Here is a 19,492-nt window from a genome sequence, read left to right as displayed (position 1 = left end):
GTTAAACTGAGCATAGCAATCAGGACGGTATGACCTAAAGCACGTAATCATGCAGAAAGTGGATACACCAATATGCATTCACTATGGATTTGTGGAAGATGCCAGTTCTCTTCTAATGGGTTCAGGTATTCGATATCCTAAGTCGCTGTAAATATTGCTGTCTTCCCAAGGAAAGACAGTTCCATCCCTAGAGGATACTGTCCCTAAATTACTGAATCACACCCTGTTTCCTATCAGTCCTGGATGCTCTATCCAACCGTGTTGTTTTCAAAGGCCTTATGACAATTGTGAGCAAAAGCGCAAATTAGAAGTCACAAAAGCAGTGACACAATCAGCATTTAGGATATTGGTTTGTATCTACAAGGAAGTCCCTCTATCACTTTCATTATCTTAATTTAACCAAGTCTAAAACTTCTTGAATCCAGAACAAGGACTATTTTAAGAATCCACATGGTCATCACTTTTACTGCAAGGAATAATCCTTGAAAAATAAGAAACATCAGTAGTAAATTATTCTTTTTTTTTTAATATGAACTACATATGCTGTGTGCTTGCACATCAGACAGAACATGATTCATAACCATCTCAACTTTATATTTGATCACAGAATCATAGAATAGCTTGGGTTGAAAGGGGCCTTTAAAGATCATCTAGTTCCACCTGCCCTGCCACGGGCAGGGACACCTCCCACTGGACCTGGATGCTGATGTCTTTTCAAGGAGTAATTTTGCTCTGCTGTCTGTAAGACATGATCAGACCTATGAAGAGCACTCAGAGAAGAGCTGATGGAATTTATTAAAAGTATTGTTAAAGTTCGCAGATGTAATGTTAATGCCATTCTTTAAACTGGGGCTAACCGCTTCGTTGGCTTATGAGTAAAAGTTATTGGAAATTATCATATTTAGCTGTGCCATTCTCCAGTGCTCTCTGGGGTAGCAGTGACTACTTCTTTCTATATTTTGAGCAGTATATAGCATCTGAAGTGTTTGGGGGTTAGCATATCATTACAAATTACAGGCCCAAAGAGTTCTAACATACAATTTTAATTCTTCATGCTTGATAATAATTTTCTGCGTTCTTTTCTAAATAGAAAGCCACAGTCTCTTTCATCTCTTCTATAAAGTTAAGTAATAATGCCCTATTGCCCCTACGTTATTTTTGTGGGAGACTGTGGGTTTTTTTAAATTTTTCGTGTTCCAGTCTCAGGAAGCATTAATATATCATTATATATATTTTTTTTTATCTCATTTCATATAGTACAACCCAAAGGCTTTTTTAAGATTAAAGAGCTCCGTCACTACCACTACTATGCAACCTTTGTGACCATAATATACCAGTAGTGCATTTTCTGTATTAATAACTGCATCATCTCCTTCCATCCACATCAAAAGATTACAGCATTATAAGAAAACACAAGAGCCACTAAACATTTGCTAAACTGAAGCAGTTACCAAGCTGTGCAACTGGAAAACTCTTATTTTTTCTGTGTTGCAAATTTAGAGGAGACAGAAAGGTTGAAAAAAGAATAAACAAAATGAGAAAAAAATATTTCAGATTGCAAAAAGATTTTATGCATGTTCCAGCAAATAGACAGTCACTTAGACCAACCCAGAAACTGTAAAACATCTCTATGTAAAAATTTATGGGCTATGATAATTAAGACACTACCATCACAAAAGCTTTATTTAACATTTTATTATTCATAATTTTCTGACCGTGTTACCATTTCAAAATAGTACATCTCATACCTTGGGATGGTTCCTACATCAAATGAAGCAAAAGACATGTACAGTTTGGTTGTTTTTTTTTAACAGTGGTGGACTTTTTTTCTACCAAAATTTATAAGCATCAATCCAAGAATTAAAGTAAGGGCTGTCACTGCTAATGAGTACTGTGTAAGTACTCCCTAGGCACTGCTCTGACAATTTGCCTGACATCCTATATTAGTGCAGATTACTAAATGCATACTTGGCCACAAGGGAAAGAAAGCATGGTCACGACCTCAGAGAAGTTATTTCTTATTTGACAGACAATAACCACTCTAAAAAATAGACCAGTATAGTACATATCTGGTAAAGAATCATAATACTTTCAAGTGTATGAGCAAAAGCCTATCTCTGCTATTAATTAGTATATTTTATCAACAAATCGCTGAATATCTCCATTTTCTTCTTGAAAGGTTATGCAACCAAACATCCCAGAAAACAACACTTTTTACAATTTTGACTGTCAAATACACACCAGTTGCAAAAGACAGATGCCTTTTAATATTCATTTCACTGTTAATCTATAGAATCATAGAATCATAGAATAACCAGGTTGGAAAAGACCCACCAGATCATCGAGTCCAACCGTTCCTATCAAACACTAAACCATGCCCCTTAGCATCTCGTCCACCCGTCCCTTAAACACCTCCAGGGAAGGTGAATCAACCACCTCCCTGGGCAGCCTCCGCCAGTGCCCAATGACCTTTGCTGTGAAGAATTTTTTCCTGATGTCCAGCCTAAACCTCCCCTGGTGGAGATTGAGGCCATTCCCTCTTGTCCTGTCCCCTGTCACTTGGCAGAAGAGGCCAGCACCCTCCTCTCTACAACCTCCTTTCAGGTAGTTATAGAGAGCAATGAGGTCTCCCCTCAGCCTCCTCTTCTCCAGGCTAAACACCTCCAGCTCTCTCAGCCGTTCCTCATAAGGCCTGTTCTCCAGCCCCTTCACCAGCTTTGTTGCTCTTCTCTGGACTCGTTCCAGAGCCTCAACATCCTTCTTGCGGTGACGGGCCCAGAACTGAACACAGGATTCAAGGAGCGGCCTCACCAGTGCCGGGTACAGAGGGAGAATAACCTCCCTGGACCTGCTGGTCACGCCGTTTCTGATACAAGCCAAGACGCCATTGGCCTTCTTGGCCACCTGGGCCACTGCTGGCCCATGTTCAGTCGCTGTCAACCGACACCCCCAGGTCCCTCTCCTCCAGGCAGCTTTCTAGACAGACTTCTCCCAGTGTGTAGCACTGCACAGGGTTGTTGTGCGCCAAGTGCAGGACCCGGCATTTGGCCTTGTTAAACCTCATGCCATTGGACTCAGCCCAGTGGTCCAGCCTGTTCAGATCCCTTTGCAGAGCCTCCCTACCCTCCAGCAGATCAACACTTCCACCCAGCTTAGTGTCGTCCGCAAACTTGCTCAGGGTGCACTCGATGCCTTCATCCAGGTCATTGATGAAGACATTGAACAGGGCTGGACCCAGCACTGAGCCCTGGGGAACCCCACTTGTCACTGGCCTCCAGCTGGATTTCACACCATTTCCCACCACTCTCTGGGCCCGGCCATCCAGCCAGTTTTCCACCCAGGAGAGTGTGCGCCTGTCCAGGCCAGAGGCTGACAGTTTCTCAAGCAGAACGCTGTGAGAAACTGTGTCAAAGGCTTTACTCAAGTCCAGGAAGACACATCCACAGCCTTTCCCTCATCCAGTAGCCGGGTCACTTTGTCATAGAAGGCGATCAGGTTAGTTTGGCAAGACCTGCCTTTTGTGAACCCATGTTGACTGGGCCTGATCACCCGGTTCTCTTGCATGTGCTTCATGATAGCACTCAAGATCACCTGCTCCATGACTTTCCCTGGCACTGAGGTCAGACTGACAGGCCTGTAGTTCCCTGGATCCTCCCTGCGACCCTTCTTGTAGATGGGCACAACATCAGCCAGCCTCCAGTCCAGTGGGACTTCCCCAGTCTTCCAGGACTGTTGGAAGATGATGGAAAGGGGTTTGGCCAGCACATCCACCAGCTCCTTCAATACCCTTGGATGAATCCCATCCAGCCCCATGGACTTGTGGCTGTCTAGTTGGGCTAGCAAGGCTCTGAGCACCTCCTCTTGGATCATGGGAGCCTCATTTTGCTCCTCTAGCTCCTTTTTTTGTTTAAAACCAAACATAGATGTTTAATAAACACCAAAATGTTCTTTACACTTTCCTTACTACTGCTTCAGAAGTTATTTTGTTATTTTATGTATTTGAAACTCACAATCTTTTCATCATGCCAGATACACTTGATCCTAATTAAAAACAGCTCCAGACATTTAAGCGCTGGAGTGTCGTCTAGTGAAGTGAATATTTAGACAGACTGTCAACTCTTAGACTTGTCTCCTTTCCAAATTGTTTTACTTCTCAAGATTCCCAAGAGGTTCTGTTACTTCATGAAAATTACAAGTCTACTATTGCTTCATTTGGTATTTTACAAATACATAAATGGTATAGAAGTTATAAGCATTTATAAATAACCCACACATTAAAAGTCATTAGTTTTTCTGGCATCTTTTCATCTCAGCCCTTACACTAAAATATAGACATGTAAGTAATATGTAGCCTACATAGTTACGAGAAAAGTCACGTACATGCCGTGATGTAACATTGCCATGTATAATTTTCAAAAAAGAAAAGAGATTAAGAGACCTGAAGCTGAACTCAGTTAAACCATATACGCTGTAAAGTAAGGAAAGCAATAACCATATTTTAGACTCAGGGATTCTAAATCAAACCAAATTCCAGTTAGACTTTTTAGGAACAATTGAGAAAAATTATGTGCCTAAAATCGCATAGCTGGGAGAGGGGATTTTAATTCTACTAAGTTAGAAAATAACTATGTCACTGTTTCTCAGTTCTTGGATGCGTTCTAAGCAGTAAGCTATGTGATACATTAGGCTGTACAAATTCCCATCGCCTACTGTCTCACCTCCTTAGAGTGGAACAGGTTTCTATGCTCTCAAAACATGGAACTAGAGGTGGATGCCAGAAGAATTGTTAGCTGAGAAATCCACAGCCTGCTAGAGAGTTTTCAGGCCTCCATATGTTGGCAGCCACTGTGTTAAGCCTTTCTGCTTTTAGTTTAATAACCTTTATTAATTTAATAATCCTCCAGAATTCCATCTTAGATCTTATTTTGGATTTGGCCCTCAAATTAAGCTTTCAAAATTGATTTAAAACTTCACTGAAAATCAATAAGAAAATGGTTTTGAGAATACGACACAATGTATATATGTGTGTCTGTAGCTTTGTGAGCAGTATAATAGGTTTGTGCCTAATTAATCTTTTACCTGAAGGCCCTTTCTTTTGTTTCAGTTTGTTTAGCCTGTAATCTATTGTAGCTCAAGAAAAAAACCACCTATCCCCTTAATCAGTATTGTTTTCACTATGTGGTAAACAATCAAGTAATCCATTTACTGTAGTGTTACGCTACAGACACTTTATTTTTTTTTATCCAAGTATTTATAAAAATAATAAAGACTTTTCAGGAGCTAGGCTTATAACCTGCAGGCCATGGACAAACTTGCCATGTTTAGTGCATAAGTTTGAGAAGAATTTTGGCAAACCAGATCTGAGATATTGTACCTCAGCTTTGCAAAGATTTCAGACTAACAAGCATTTTCAAACGTGGCAGACTAGTATTTTCTTTCTCAAATGAATCTCATGTGGTACGTGTAAATGTATAGACTAGGAACTGTGCAAAGGAGCATAAATCACATATTTGAATGTCTTGTATTGTCCAAGAATGTAAAGAAAAAAGGAAACCTAAATGCTAATGCAGACTCTTTAATTATGTCTGAAATACTGAAGCTCACAAATTTAGACATAACCATTAAAGTAACCTACAAGCTTCATTTCTGCTTAGCTCCACTGGAACCAAATGAACAATTGCTACTCTCTGTGAGGCTGAAAGTACCGTGGGTTAGATGATGGCTTGGAATGCTATGACACAGTTTCATGAAATTGTTGCAATGCAACATTTATAACATCACAGAGAGAAGGGGAAGTACTGAACTGTGAAATAATTAGGTTGCAGAATTTAAAGGGCAACCTTGAATTCTTGTGTAGTGCCCTTTTATTTATTTTTAAAAGGGATGACTTAATGGATTTAATTTTCTTTGAACTCAAAATTTAGCTATACTTAGTAAGGCAATAATATGTGATTATGCACGCGTAAATTTGTCTTAGGATTTATTTTTGTGCTACACCCCCTTTTCCTGATAATTTCATTGTGAACCAAACTGGAACAATTGCATGATGAACCCTAACAATTAAGCTTCTGTCATGGAAGTGCTTATACTACTTAAATGTAGTAGCTCAGGCCATTAGACAAGTGATTAAAAGATATGTCAGCATAAAAGAACAATTTGCAAGACAACAGTGCTCTAAAACTTCAAGATAGGTGACATGGTTACTGTAAGAATTGCTGTAAACAAACAAATAATCAAATAGAATTACAAAACTGGACAGAAGCAAGCATCATCGTTTAAACAGATTTGTCAGATTGAACACAGTATTATTAGGAACTATCAAACACAAAAGTGCTGATGATGAAGCTCTTGTAAGGGAAAGTAAAATATCAACAAATGTGTCAACATCAGACACCGTAATTTCCAAATAATTGTTCTAATTAACTCTTTTTTTTTAAGTTGTTCATTTTCATTACCGTACTTGATGACTTGTGTTGTTAAGATAAAGATTTAGCCAGACATCTTTACTCATCATTGCTTACATCTGCATTTACTCTAAGAGAAAACAATAGAAAAAAATTGGACTGAACTAACTATACAAATGCTTTCATTTTGTATCTTCACTTTTAATAAAGTGAGTGTCTGAAGTTCTTCTAATAACAAAGAAACATTATAAAGAACTTTGAGAAAGAACTCTGCAGCTTTATTAAATTTTTGCCAGTTGTTCTGTACTAGCAAAAAAAAAAGATAACTTTTCTGTTCACATGAAAGCAGAGATCAGTATATTGCTAGTTAAAGTAGTTAAAGCTTATAGAATGCTATGACAGAGAGAAATTAAGAATGCCATAGAACCAGAGGTGGGCATGGAAGATGATCACGGATGGGTCTGACTGTAGAAAACTCATAATGTTTTTTCCAGTATAAGAAGAGTGCGAATAATCCTTTGATGTATTTTAGCCTTAGGGTCAAAATCTATGAAAACAGTTGTGGAACTGTGAATGATCATTTAGTTTAAGAAAAGGGTACAGTTCTCTTAAGTTAAAACAGCTAAGAATTTGGTTCAAGAAACAACGGCTAGACTTAAAGGTACAACTTATCTTAGCTCTTGTTAAAATAGGACTGAGTCTGTCAGAATGCTGATGTGACTAGGAACTGGCAGTGCTGTTCCTAGCAACTGCCACTTCTGTTGCTTTTATTAAACATCAAGTTAACAAATTATATCAGAGAATCATAGAATCATAGAATCACCAGGTTGGAAGAGACCCATTGGACACCGAGTCCAACCATTCCTATCAACACTAACCCATGCCCCTCAGCACCTCTTCCACCCATGCTTTAAACACCTCCAGGGAAGGAGACTCAACCACCTCCCTGGGCAGCCCCTGCCAGTGCTCAATGACCCTTTATGTGATTTTTTTTTTCCCTAATGTTCAGCCTGAACCTCCCCTGGCGGAGCTTGAGGCCATTCCCTCTCATCCTGTCCCCTGTCACTTGGGAGAAGAGCCCAGCACCCTCCTCTCCACAACCTCCTTTCAGGCAGTTGTAGAGAGCAATGAGGTCTCCCCTCAGCCTCAGGCTCTCAATGAAATAAGACTGAGGTCAATGAAAGCAATGGACCACTTGCTAGCTTGAGATCCGAGTGCTTTTAGATATTTAGAGTGATTGAAGTTAAAGCATTCAGAGCAAGATTGATCTGCCTCAACATAGGTGTCTAATCTCACTCAAGATGCTTTACAATATTCAAGGTATCTGCACAGGACTGGAAGATATGACCAAGGATCTTATGGGTGTGTGACCTTCTGGAGTGGCAGATGGAGAATAGCCGGGATATCTTATGGCAACTTAAAGGAAACTAGACACCTGTGAAAAGACAGGTAGGTTTCATTTAACCTGCTCTTAGATTCCTAGACATTTGAGATTTAGGGCATATTAGTATATCTAGGTCTATAGCTGATAAAAGAAAAAGGCAACTTCAGAGGGAAATTTATCCCATTTATGTTAGACATGTCAAGCAGACTTAAGCTAGGTTAGCCAATACCTCTTTTTTATGGTCAACTTAGGCAGGAAATTTTTGTTGCTAATAACTTTGTTTCTTTGGAATAAAGCAGCCAAACACCAACTTTTCCTTGTTTGTATCGTAACCAGAAAGAGTTAATTGACATCCCTGGCTTGTGATACATAGTTTAAATGTATTTAACCCCTAGAGTAAAGGTCAATTTTCTACAGTGAACTCCATTTTTTGTCCTTTTATGCATGATTAAATGGTAATTAAGTTTTAATGAAAAGCACTAGACTGATTACAATTAACATAATCACTCTTGTCAGTTCGTATCCTCACGCTCCACATGCTGAGCTGAGTGGGCAAGACAAGCCACTTTTAATACTATTCTAACACTTTGTAAACTTCAGCTATTTATATTTTTTCCATTAAAAAATGCCTCTTGTTAGGTTTACAATCTATGGTAAGTAATTTTTACTACCTCACACTACCTTTTCACAGCACACTTTTTTTTAGGCAGGTGCAGTAAGGACATTCTAGAATGCAAAGTATAGAAAGCAATCACACTCACAGCACAGTGAAATGGGTTGTCTAGCTGAAGGTTAGCATTTCAATGCTGCATCTTTAAACTATCCATTTGACCTGTTACTCTCAGACGTATATCCTGTGTACGATCCCATCAGTGGGTGTAGGCACTCATGACAATTCCATAACCCAACAGAGAAGTTAAATGCGTAAGAAGTCCAGAGTAACGAAAATTTTCCAGTCCTGGGCAATTCTGAAGCTGAAGTTTACTTCTTGGTTTGTATATAGATAAAATTTACTCACTAAAAATTGCAACACTTGAAAACCATTCAAGTGACACAAAGACACAAAACCTGAACAGTTACCTCTTTTGTAATAACACACATAGACCTTCTGCAAACACTAGAAAAAAGTTTAAGCAACTCAAGATTCCTTTATTCATTCATTTAGAAACTACTAAAGTAGTGAATTTTCAATATTCTCTGCAGCTTTGCTATAAACTGGCTGACAGTATGAACACACGATGAATATGACAGCATGTAAAGACCCTCACTCAGCCATAGATTAATTAGTTTAAATCCTTTTTAGATTAGGGCCATAGTGGTCTGTCCATTGCCCCAGGGAGACTAAATAAGCTAAACTGTGATTTTTAGATTAAATAGTTTAACATTTATTTGAATATGTTACTTAAATCATAGTTTTTACTCCATATAGTTAAAAATTAATAAAACATTCTACTTGTCAGGCAAGGTGAATGAAACTTTAATATCATTTTCTCTTTACTTGAGCTGAGGCATTCTGTTCTTCAGCACTAATTCCAATTAATTCCAGTAAGACATAATCTGCAATTTCCAGCATGATCTGATGGAGTAGATCCATCAGATATTACACTAAGATGACAAAATTGGTTCTTCCAACCTTAAAGCACTAAATTGATTCCTATTTACTATAAGCATCACTGAAGGTCGAATAACACGTTGACAAATCTAACCACTTAAATGTTCTCTTCCTTTCAAAACTTATTCAGCAACCTATAAATATTTTTCATACACTATAATATTAAATACATTTGTTCATCCTAACTGAGTAAAAAACCCTTCCATTTCCACAAATTTAACTTTTTACAAACAACATGAAAAGGAGCATAATACATAGCACACTGCTTAGAGATTTTAGAAACATTTATCTTGCTCTTTGTCTTTAATTCATTTTACGTACTTTTAACTAGGTATCTTAGGGATGATGGAAGAGCCTGTGGTTTTGGGGGGTAAAATATTCAGAAAAATATCACAGAAAATGGAGTAAACAGGTAAATGCAAAATGTATTATTTAGAGACTGGGAAATCCCCAAAGTGTATTTCTTCATGCAAATAATAATGACTGAAAGTCTATTCGTGCCCTTCACTTCTGAATGATAACACCTACAGAAGGGATTTTAAAAAATAATCCTACTCTAATACTGATTCATAATTTTCCTGTGTTCCTGAGCAGAAATTCACTTCCATGCATTACATCTAGTTATATAAGGATGCAGCGACTTGAGTCAAAGGTAATGATATTGTCCTCCTGCAGTCCTGCCTTCAGTTCTTAATATTTCAGTCATAAAATCATAGAAAACTCCACAAACCCAGTTTTACAATATTGGAATGCATGTACAATACTTATCACAGCTCTTCTGCATACAGAAGAACTTTCACTTTAGACCTGAAGATTAATTTGATTAGTTTAAATGTAAATTTGTAAATACATTTCAACATGGTAAGATATATTTTAATCTTCAGCTTAGTCGGATACAAAGACAGTGGTTAAGGTCATAAAAATGATGCATCGTTCAACAAATGTTTGGAGAAACACCCCCTAAGCAACCTAAGTTATAAACAAAAGTATGATATTATTAGGTAACACCGGTAGGAAGATTTAAAACAACCAGTGCAGAAGATGTGTGCATGTACAAACCAATTTTTACTTGGTAAATAACATTATATGGATAATGCTAGGCATGTGGTTGTTGTGCAAAAAAAAGGAATAAGAAAACTTAAACATAAAAAGCAAATAAAAAGTTCTCCCTACTAGTAGCTATTTGCACAATGTATAAAATAAATAAAACAAGACAGAAAGTTGTGAGATTAGAGAGATCATTAATATATATAAGATCTAAAAATGGCTTATATATTTTCTCTGTTAGAGAAGAAAAAATATTTACATACTTGAAAACTGAATAGAGAATCCGGATTTGCTGATGAAGAAATCACTGTCAAATTGTAATGTTAATGAGTTGAAAGTGCTGTGAATATCTTCTGGAAGGGCTGAGCCACTCCATTCTTTCAGAAGTATGCTGCTCTCAATAGGCCCATCCCATACCTTCAAGATGTCATGAGCAACTTCGGTGTCAAAAACAATAAAATGCAGACTGCAAAGAGAAAGTGAAAGCTTTGTACATTACTCACTACACACAATTATGCAAAACTCCAAGCAATCGTTCCCAAACTGCCATTAGTTTTGAGAGGCTGTTTAGAACTGGAGAAGGGCTGATGGTCCTGCACCATTATCCATTCTTCCTGCTGGATGAGCAGTTCCTGTAAGAAATGTGCTATTGTGTTCTATAAATGCTGAATTACAAAAAATACCATTAAGTGCATCTAGTAATTGTTCTCTAAATTAATTTTAATGATAAATGTTTTAAGGGATAAGATTTCAGCAAAGATTTCCTCTCCTTGTTCAAATGAGTATTCCAAGAATACTGATTGGCTTGAATTAAATCTAATTGAAAAAAAAAAGTAGCTGCTGGACAATAGCACACACAGCACTGGAAATTCTGTCAGCATAGTGTTTTCTTTCCTATACAAACCAAAAAATGTATGATTCTATCTCACACCAAAGTTCATAGAATATAAAATTGCATTATAAATTGATAATCTGTTTTTATCTCCAAGCAATAATTAGATATAGAATAGTGTTCAAGACTGTTATGTTATCAGTCAAAATGTGTGCATTGACTTCAAGTTCTGACTATTTACATTTTTTATATTGAGAAATCTAATAGGTACATATCAAAACTTTTTTTGGTTTCAAGTTTGTCATTACATTTATTATTGATCGGAAATCATTACTTCGAAAATGGTCATTTAAATGTAAATGATGCATTGAAATCACCTATAATGGAGGCTATTTGTTATCTGGCTTAGTGAAAAGGGATAATTAAAAACAAAAATGGAAAAAAAACCCAAAACCATTGAATAAATTGTCATTTCTTATATAGTTTTTCTGTTTAATTTTAAAATGTAATGATTTCTACTTAAGTGAACAGTTAAAACCTCTGATCACACAAACTGAATAACGAAGCCATTTACTGTTTGCTAACTTTTTGCTCAAATGAAATATATATATATATAAAATCTGAAATAACACACTCACAGGAAATCACATATTTCTATCCTGTCACTGGAGTAAAAAAGTAATCTCTGCTGCATGGCATTAAACATATTAGTACAAATACATCATTTTTAAATTGCAGAAATTAAGATTCTCTATCTTGATTAGGAGTTAAATATTTTTGTTACATTCTTGCTTTCACAGCAACTTCCTGTTAGAAATGGACAAACGCGCTCGAATATTGAACAAAATTTGCCATTTCAAAGTTTTTGAATGGTGCATTACTACAGCAAAATTGAGGTCTTTAAATATTGTATTTTTTCCCTTGAGTGATTTAGCTATACATCAACAGCAAAGTATAAGGAGAAAATTTTTTAGCAGTTGTTCTTGTATTACTGATTTCCTTCTGCGTAAGTTCATGAATCCTTCCTTGTTTTCCCATAAATCATTATAAAAATAAAAGCTCTAGATTCACCAGGTGTGTTTCCCTCATTTTCTGTATTCTAATTTCTTCCATCTTCTGTCATATTGCCTACTCTATGTGGAGAGAAGTTCCAGTACTTATCTACTAAGCATTCTCTCAGTCCAGTATGCACTTCTTATTAAAATCTCTACATTTTTCTCATGTTTGATAACTCTCATTGTCTTCTGATAGGCTGCTGGTCTTATTATTCAAATGATTACAGAGAAAAAGTCTGATACTTAGAAAACTCAAAATGTTATATATGCTAATAATGATATGATAGAAGTGAGCAGGAATGGAAAGTGAAAACCCTTCAGAGTTGTATATAAAACCTCACGGCACTAATTTTCTCTCCTACTGTTGTTAATTTTCAAATAATCATCAGATCAAAGCATTCATGACAAAAATACAGCTTTTAGTAGATATCCAACAAGGTCCAAGAAGCCTGATGTCTGAGCCCTCTTGGCAGACAGTCAAGAACTTTGTAGCTCCTTGAAGTAATGCATTTAAGAAATATTGTTGAATAATTATATTTGATTTAAAACAAAATATTGCATTGAATGTGACAGTAAGTTATCAAATAATGGCATTACAATGACTCAAGGGAAGAATTTTGAAACCAGATCTGACAGCTTGGCACTTTAGCTTGTTAGCAGCTAGAAAAACGTATAGCAGAGCGCCACTCTATACCACATTGAAGATTTATAGTCCATATTATCTAACAGAATTCATGGTTCTGAATTAGATGCCTAAGCAACCCCTACACAATTTAGATACCTAGAGGAATGGCATTCATAAATGCCAACATGACAAGCATCAATTTTATGAATGCAAGGAGGAGTTAATAAACAAAAGCTTGTGTAGAAGAGTGTGAGAATGTACAGCAGAGACTGTAATTTATAAAATAGTGAAGTCAACAATAAATATTGATATTAAGCATGTACCTTATTGTTTTTCCTGGATCTGCTTCAATAATCCAAGTGCAATGAAGATTGTTGTCATATGGCGCTGGGTAACCAGGGGACAAAATGCGCCCTGATGTAGCAGCATGAATTCGACCACCACACTCAGCTACAAAATAAGTAAAGATTCCATTTAATTTTAACAACATCATGGTATTTTGCACTTCCATTTTCTGTTCCTTTCACATCTGTCTTCTGAAAAGATAACAGGATGACCTAATATCTCTGAAGCAGTGCACATATAGAAAAACCAAGCCTGTACACCAGTTAAACATGTACATACAATGATCTCATTCCTACCTCGTTTTAAAGCAATAAACCATCCTCCTGTGATTACGTTACTTTACTGACAAGAGTAGCTCAATATCAACTGAGAATACAAAAGCACAATTTTAACATCAGCAAGAGAGTAAAACTGCTTCAGAAATAGCCCATTAACGTGTTTGGCTTTTCTAAGTAACTTTGAATCTCAAATTCAGATTTTACAGCCTTGACTTTTGTAACGGTAATTGTGTTCTCTTTGTTCTAATGTCAAAATGCCTTTAGTTTATTGCTTTCAAGTTACTTCTATATAACCTCAAGTTTAATTAAATGCAAAAGCTGTTAGATATTGTCTAGTAATTTCCCTTAGTATTTTAAAATTTAAATGTAGTACACCCATGAGTGAGAGAGTAAATAAGAAAGCTGTGATTTGAAAGTGTGTAGTGTGTGTTTTAAAACATTTTTATTCCCAATGCTATCTTAACCTTGTGGAGAGACTAGTTGCAGTGCTAAGCATCCAGAATCAAGTATTTCTTACGTTGCCTGTTTAGAGCAGTATAAAGTCTGACCAGTATAAAGATGCATTTTGATGAAACTGGAACTGTGTAACAGTCAGCTGCCACTGAACCAAAAAGGTTAAGTTAATCTTCAGTTAAGTGATCTACCTGGACTTCTGATTTATTTACAGTGTTGCCCTACAGGTAGTGTTATTAAAAAAAGCTACCACAGAGAACTCTTCAAGCACAACTGTACAGCAAGCATAGTGTAAGACAAACTTGGTGAGAGAACCACAGAAAATAGATCAAATAATACGTAAGCAACACTCCTAACAAATAATTCTTACACATGCCATCATGTCACTGTAAACAATTAAATTTTTACCAAGAAAGAAAATAACTGTATAGGAAATAAGGTGACTGATGAACTTGTCTATCTGTTGGTCTGACCTTATAATGACCTTCTAGTACCTGAAAGCAACTAGAAGAAAGCTGGGGATGGACTGTTCACAAAGACTTGTAGTGATAGGACTAGGGGCAATGGGTATAAATTGGAGAGGGGCAGATTTAGACTAGACATGAGAAGGAATTTTTTCAGCGTGAGAGTGATGAGGCCCTGGAACAGATTGTCCAAGGAAGCTGCAGCTGCCCCATCCCTGGAGGTGTTCAAGGCCAGGTTGGATGGACCTTGGGCAGCCTGATCCAACCCAAACTATTCTATGATTCTATTCTATGAAGTAAGATAATATTAAGAAAATATTAGGAATAAACATGATGTTTGGAAGTACATGGCAACTTAAGAAAAAGGAAGGAAAGGAATCCAGTCAAATCAGAGTATGAAGACATAAAACTATGACAGCGTAAGATAAATCTGAAGAAAAAAATAGTATATAAATAATAGTTTAGATGATTTTCAGAGACAACAGTGAACATTTAACTCCTTGGGGAGCTAGTGAATGTTTTAGAAGAGTTTTAAATTGAGAAACAGGAAGATGGATTTATACAAAAATTACACAATCCCTAAATTATGTTTTAAAATAAGAACAGGGATAGCAAATAAAATGGTATATAGGGAGATAAAAGTATACAGAAAGAGCTTTGTGGTTGAGCAGACAGAAAGCAAGAACAAAACCTGCCTGAGGTTACTAAAGGACAATTGGATAGTCTGCTGATATCAGGGCATAATTTCAGTTAGAGATGAAGTGAGGACCTCAAGATGTAAGATATTTTGGTACAAATGATTCCAAAATATTAGTAACAAAATACAGAAACCCAACCTAGTAACGCAAGGTACAAAATCGAAGTATAAGGAAAAAGAAAAAAAAAAGAGAAAGTAATAATCATAAGAAGAATATTGAAGGTTAAAAGTATACTGTTAGCAATAAAAATGGAAATACAGATAGTGATATGGAAGTGGAGGCAGCATGACTTAGCAGTGATAAATAATAGTAAACTAAATAAAGTCAGCATGAAAAATATACGTATTGGTCAAAAATATTTTGGAGATGTGTTATGAAAGATGTTCTACAGGAGTAAACATGGGAATTTCCTTTAGAGTCACTTGATTCTGGCTCCCCTATCTTTCTCCAGGTCAGATTGGAATATACCTGACTTTTTAGTGTCATTTTATTTTTTTAAGTACTGTATGGATGAGATTTAAACTTCCCACATATAGATTAGAAGACAAATCACTATGTTAAGAAAAGTAAATAGGCAGATGGATGGATTTATTCACCTAGTATACTTGAAACTAACATGTATATTAGAATTGATTCAAATACTTACTTGGTAGTTTCCTAGGCATTAATAGCCTTTCACCTGTTTCAAAGAAGTTATGCTTGGATGTCCATATTAAATCTTTACTTGAAATTTAAAATATGTTCACACATTATCACACCAAAGACAGAACATTTGGTTGTTTTCTTGAAACACCAGACCAGAATATTTCATTGTCACAATTTATGTTACCTATGCAAGTAGGCAAAGGTTTGTCCCATACTCTTCGATCTCCACTTAAGCAGGTCACAATACTACTGCCATGCATTGTATAGCCAGGATTGCAGCTATATAAAATCACAGTGTCTATAAAATGCCCCTCATCTCGGATCTTGTAGCCATAATTTGGTATGCCAGGATCTTCACACTTCACTAGATCAAAACCTAAAAAAAGCAATGGGAAGACAAAATAACAAAAGTGATACAAAGGCCTAAAATAGCAAATATAATGCCAATGAATCTGATATTGAAGTAAATTGTATTCTCATGACATAGTTAGTTTCTATGTATCCACAGTGACCAAAGAAAATTTATATATAATTTGGATAAATCAGAAACTGAAACATCAATAGCTAATTATTCATTTGATATCTGATTATGGCATTAGCTTATTGAAGAAAACATGTATCTGCACTATCCTAAAAGAAATTAGTGAGCAATTTATTGATTTATGCAATTTCTATTCTTTTATTCTTTTTTATTCAGAGGAAAGGAAGTATCGACCGTGTATTTGGCAGTGAGAGCTTCACTTCCTTGTCTAATCTCCATAATGAAGCCAGCAGGTCATAATGTTAACCCAGTAAGAAAATGTGAAAGTTATTTCATCCATCCTAATGTCAGGATAGCACGGCTTCAGACTCTTCTATGCTGAAGTGAAGAAATATTCCTACACGTTTTCAATTAATAGCCCCTTTTTTGGCCTATTAACACACTGAATGGGATAAACAGGTCCCTCCGTGCTCCTTGGAATGAGCAGCTCTATTCTAGGCAACTACTACTATTTCCATATTTTACCCTTTCTTCTCTGCATTTTCTTCACATAGCATTGTTAAAATGTAAAGATGCATTTAAACCTTCCTTTTTACCTTGAGGCTTAGTTCTTGGAGCAATACAGAGTGTTTCCAAATTCATCTTTCTCACCCGCAGATTTTTCTTATTTTTGGATTCTTCCTTTATTGCTGTCATGTCCCCAGCCCAAGGACATATTTCAAACTTAACAAATTATTTCCATTTTGCTATCCTTATTTTACTGAATGAGACTACTGGTCTTCCCTTCAGTTTGCTGGTTTCAGTTCATTCTCCACACGAGCTTGCCCAGAGAAGTAGTGTATGTCCCCTCCCTGGTAGCATTCAAGGCTAGGCATGATGAGGTTATGAGCAACCTGATCCGGTGGAAGTTATCCATGCCCGTGACAGGGATGTTGGAACAACATGATATTTAAGGCCACTTCCAATCAAAAACATTCTATAATTCTATTATGTCCTTCATTAATTAGGAGGCAATCAGACATCTTTATAACAAATCAGAATATTTATGACAAATAACATTCCTAGATAACCTTTCATTGTTTTACAAGTACGCAAACTAGACTTGGTATCATATCTTTTTGGTTGCCTTTTTCCTGGCACCAAGAAGATAAATCTCAGCTGAAAAAATGGCAAGGAGTCCAATACCTTGGTTTTCTTCCTGCACAGATGGTAACACTGTCCAATAAGAAAGGCTAATAAATTCCTTTTTCTTCCTTATTCATAAACTGGACACAAAGGTTTGGGTATACCTGTATAACTCAGACTTTTGAAAATTAGGAGGCTAAATTTGGACAACCTAGCTTAGGCTACTTCCATAGTCAGTAGAGGAATATGAATCTCAAGAAAACAAACTAATTCTTATTTAGACATATGATCAGATTGGTCAGTCAAATCGGCTTCTAGAAATTATTTTCTACCTTCACTGTTAAGTAAGCCTAGGTCCTTTATATTGCAGGCTATTAGTGGCTCAGAATTTTAAGTAGCTAGACTTAGGGAAAAGGAATCCCACCCAAAAAAAAAGAATACTATTCCACCACATAGACACTGCATCTCTCTGTCTGTGAGAAGAAGCGTTTAGCCCCAAGCAAATGTTCTAACCACAGCCATGCACTGTTAATCACAATTCAAAAGAGTACGGCTGTCTACAAGCCTCTTGCTGGGAATTTAGCTCACGTTCTCTACTAGGCATAGACATACATCTAGTCTAGACTCTATTAGACTAGACATAAAGAGGAACTTCTTCACCATGACAGTGGTGAGGCACTGGCCCAGGTTGCCCAGGGAAGCTCCGGCTGCCCCATCCCTGGAGGTGTTTAAGGCCAGGTTGGATGAGCCTTGGGCAGCCTGATCTGGTGGGATACATCCCTGCCCATGACAGGAGTATTGGAAATAAATGATCTTTGAAGTCCCTTCCAACCCAAATTATCCTATGATTCTACTACACCATGCCTGAGATTGTCTGAGAGACTGCTAGGCAACACAAGCTAGAAGCATGCTAGCATTTACCCTAACATTGTGGCAGTCTAGGCAATCACTTTCCCATGCTGTGCTCATATTTACGCCCTAACAATGTTTAGTTTACTAACAGAAATGTAGCTTGTGTCTCAGGAGGACTATGTATAATCACACACGGTACAAATGGATTACAGAAATTTATCATTATTCCCTTGTGAAAGATTGTTTCCATGTGAGTATTTGAACATGCCTGCAATTCCACTTTGTTGACAAATAAAAAAAAAACCAAGAAAGAATGCTCAGTCTCCAGACAAAAGGAGTAACATTCATCCTACCTAGCTCTCATCATCAATTATTTAAAAAGTCATATCTAAACCAGTTGCCTGCCTTTTAGACATTTAATCTTATACATTTACCAGTTATGATTAATGTTGTCCTAAAGCAGATACCTTAAATAGATTGGATGAAACATACAATTCTAAATTCTATATTTCTTCATTCACTATAAAAATAGGAAAAATGATTAGGTCATCCAGATGAGCTGAACTTCACATAAAATAGCTATATTTCATTATTTTAATCTCCTTATTAAATATACAAAGACATTTATTTAAAACGCTGAAAATGTAAGTTGTTTGATAGATGGGATGATATTTTAATTCTGACTTGACAGCATGCGCCAGTCTAACACTATTTCTCTTCTACCTGCTTTTAGATGCTTTCCTATCCATTAGAAGGTGCAACATTTGTTTATCATTGGTACTGGCATATGACAGACAAAGGAAATTTCTCTGGTTAAATAATGTATTTATGTGTGGTGAAATATTCTTTCCATAAGACCAATATATAGTTAGAAAGAGAGATAGATTGATTCTCCCCTATGTTCTACCACATACAGAAAAAATGTTGTCATGGAGAGGCAGTATCTTTAATAAGACATAGATAAATATGGGTGAGATGAAACGAACTTTTGGGCAAACAAGCCCTTCTGGACTGTTATTTAACCATCTTTGTTACAGAAGATATCAAGACTTGCTTTAATTTCATGTATTCCATTTAGCATTAAGTTTTGCACAAGTACGATAACGTATGTTGTAGTGTCAGAGAATCTTATTTTTCCTCTTTTCTTTTTCTGCAGTGTTGATTCTTGAGGATGACATGTCTATAAAAGGCA

At 36.5% G+C, this 19,492-nt stretch overlaps 1 protein-coding gene across 1 annotated transcript in view; it reads right to left on the bottom strand.

Annotated features, from left to right (window-relative positions):
• CSMD1 (CUB and Sushi multiple domains 1) overlaps nucleotides 1-19,492 on the bottom strand; it is a 1,116,699-nt gene that overhangs the window by 194,061 nt on the left and 903,146 nt on the right. The window contains exons 24-26 of the mRNA XM_069851527.1: nucleotides 16,027-16,218; nucleotides 13,283-13,409; nucleotides 10,711-10,913 (exon numbers count right to left, since the gene is read on the bottom strand). Coding sequence (XP_069707628.1) covers nucleotides 10,711-10,913; nucleotides 13,283-13,409; nucleotides 16,027-16,218 — 522 coding nt within the window. The remainder of the gene's footprint in view (nucleotides 1-10,710; nucleotides 10,914-13,282; nucleotides 13,410-16,026; nucleotides 16,219-19,492) is intronic.

This window comes from Phaenicophaeus curvirostris, chromosome 2 (genome assembly GCF_032191515.1).
Source record: "Phaenicophaeus curvirostris isolate KB17595 chromosome 2, BPBGC_Pcur_1.0, whole genome shotgun sequence".
Lineage (NCBI taxonomy): Eukaryota > Metazoa > Chordata > Aves > Cuculiformes > Cuculidae > Phaenicophaeus > Phaenicophaeus curvirostris.
This window is presented reverse-complemented; position numbering and strand designations above follow the sequence as displayed.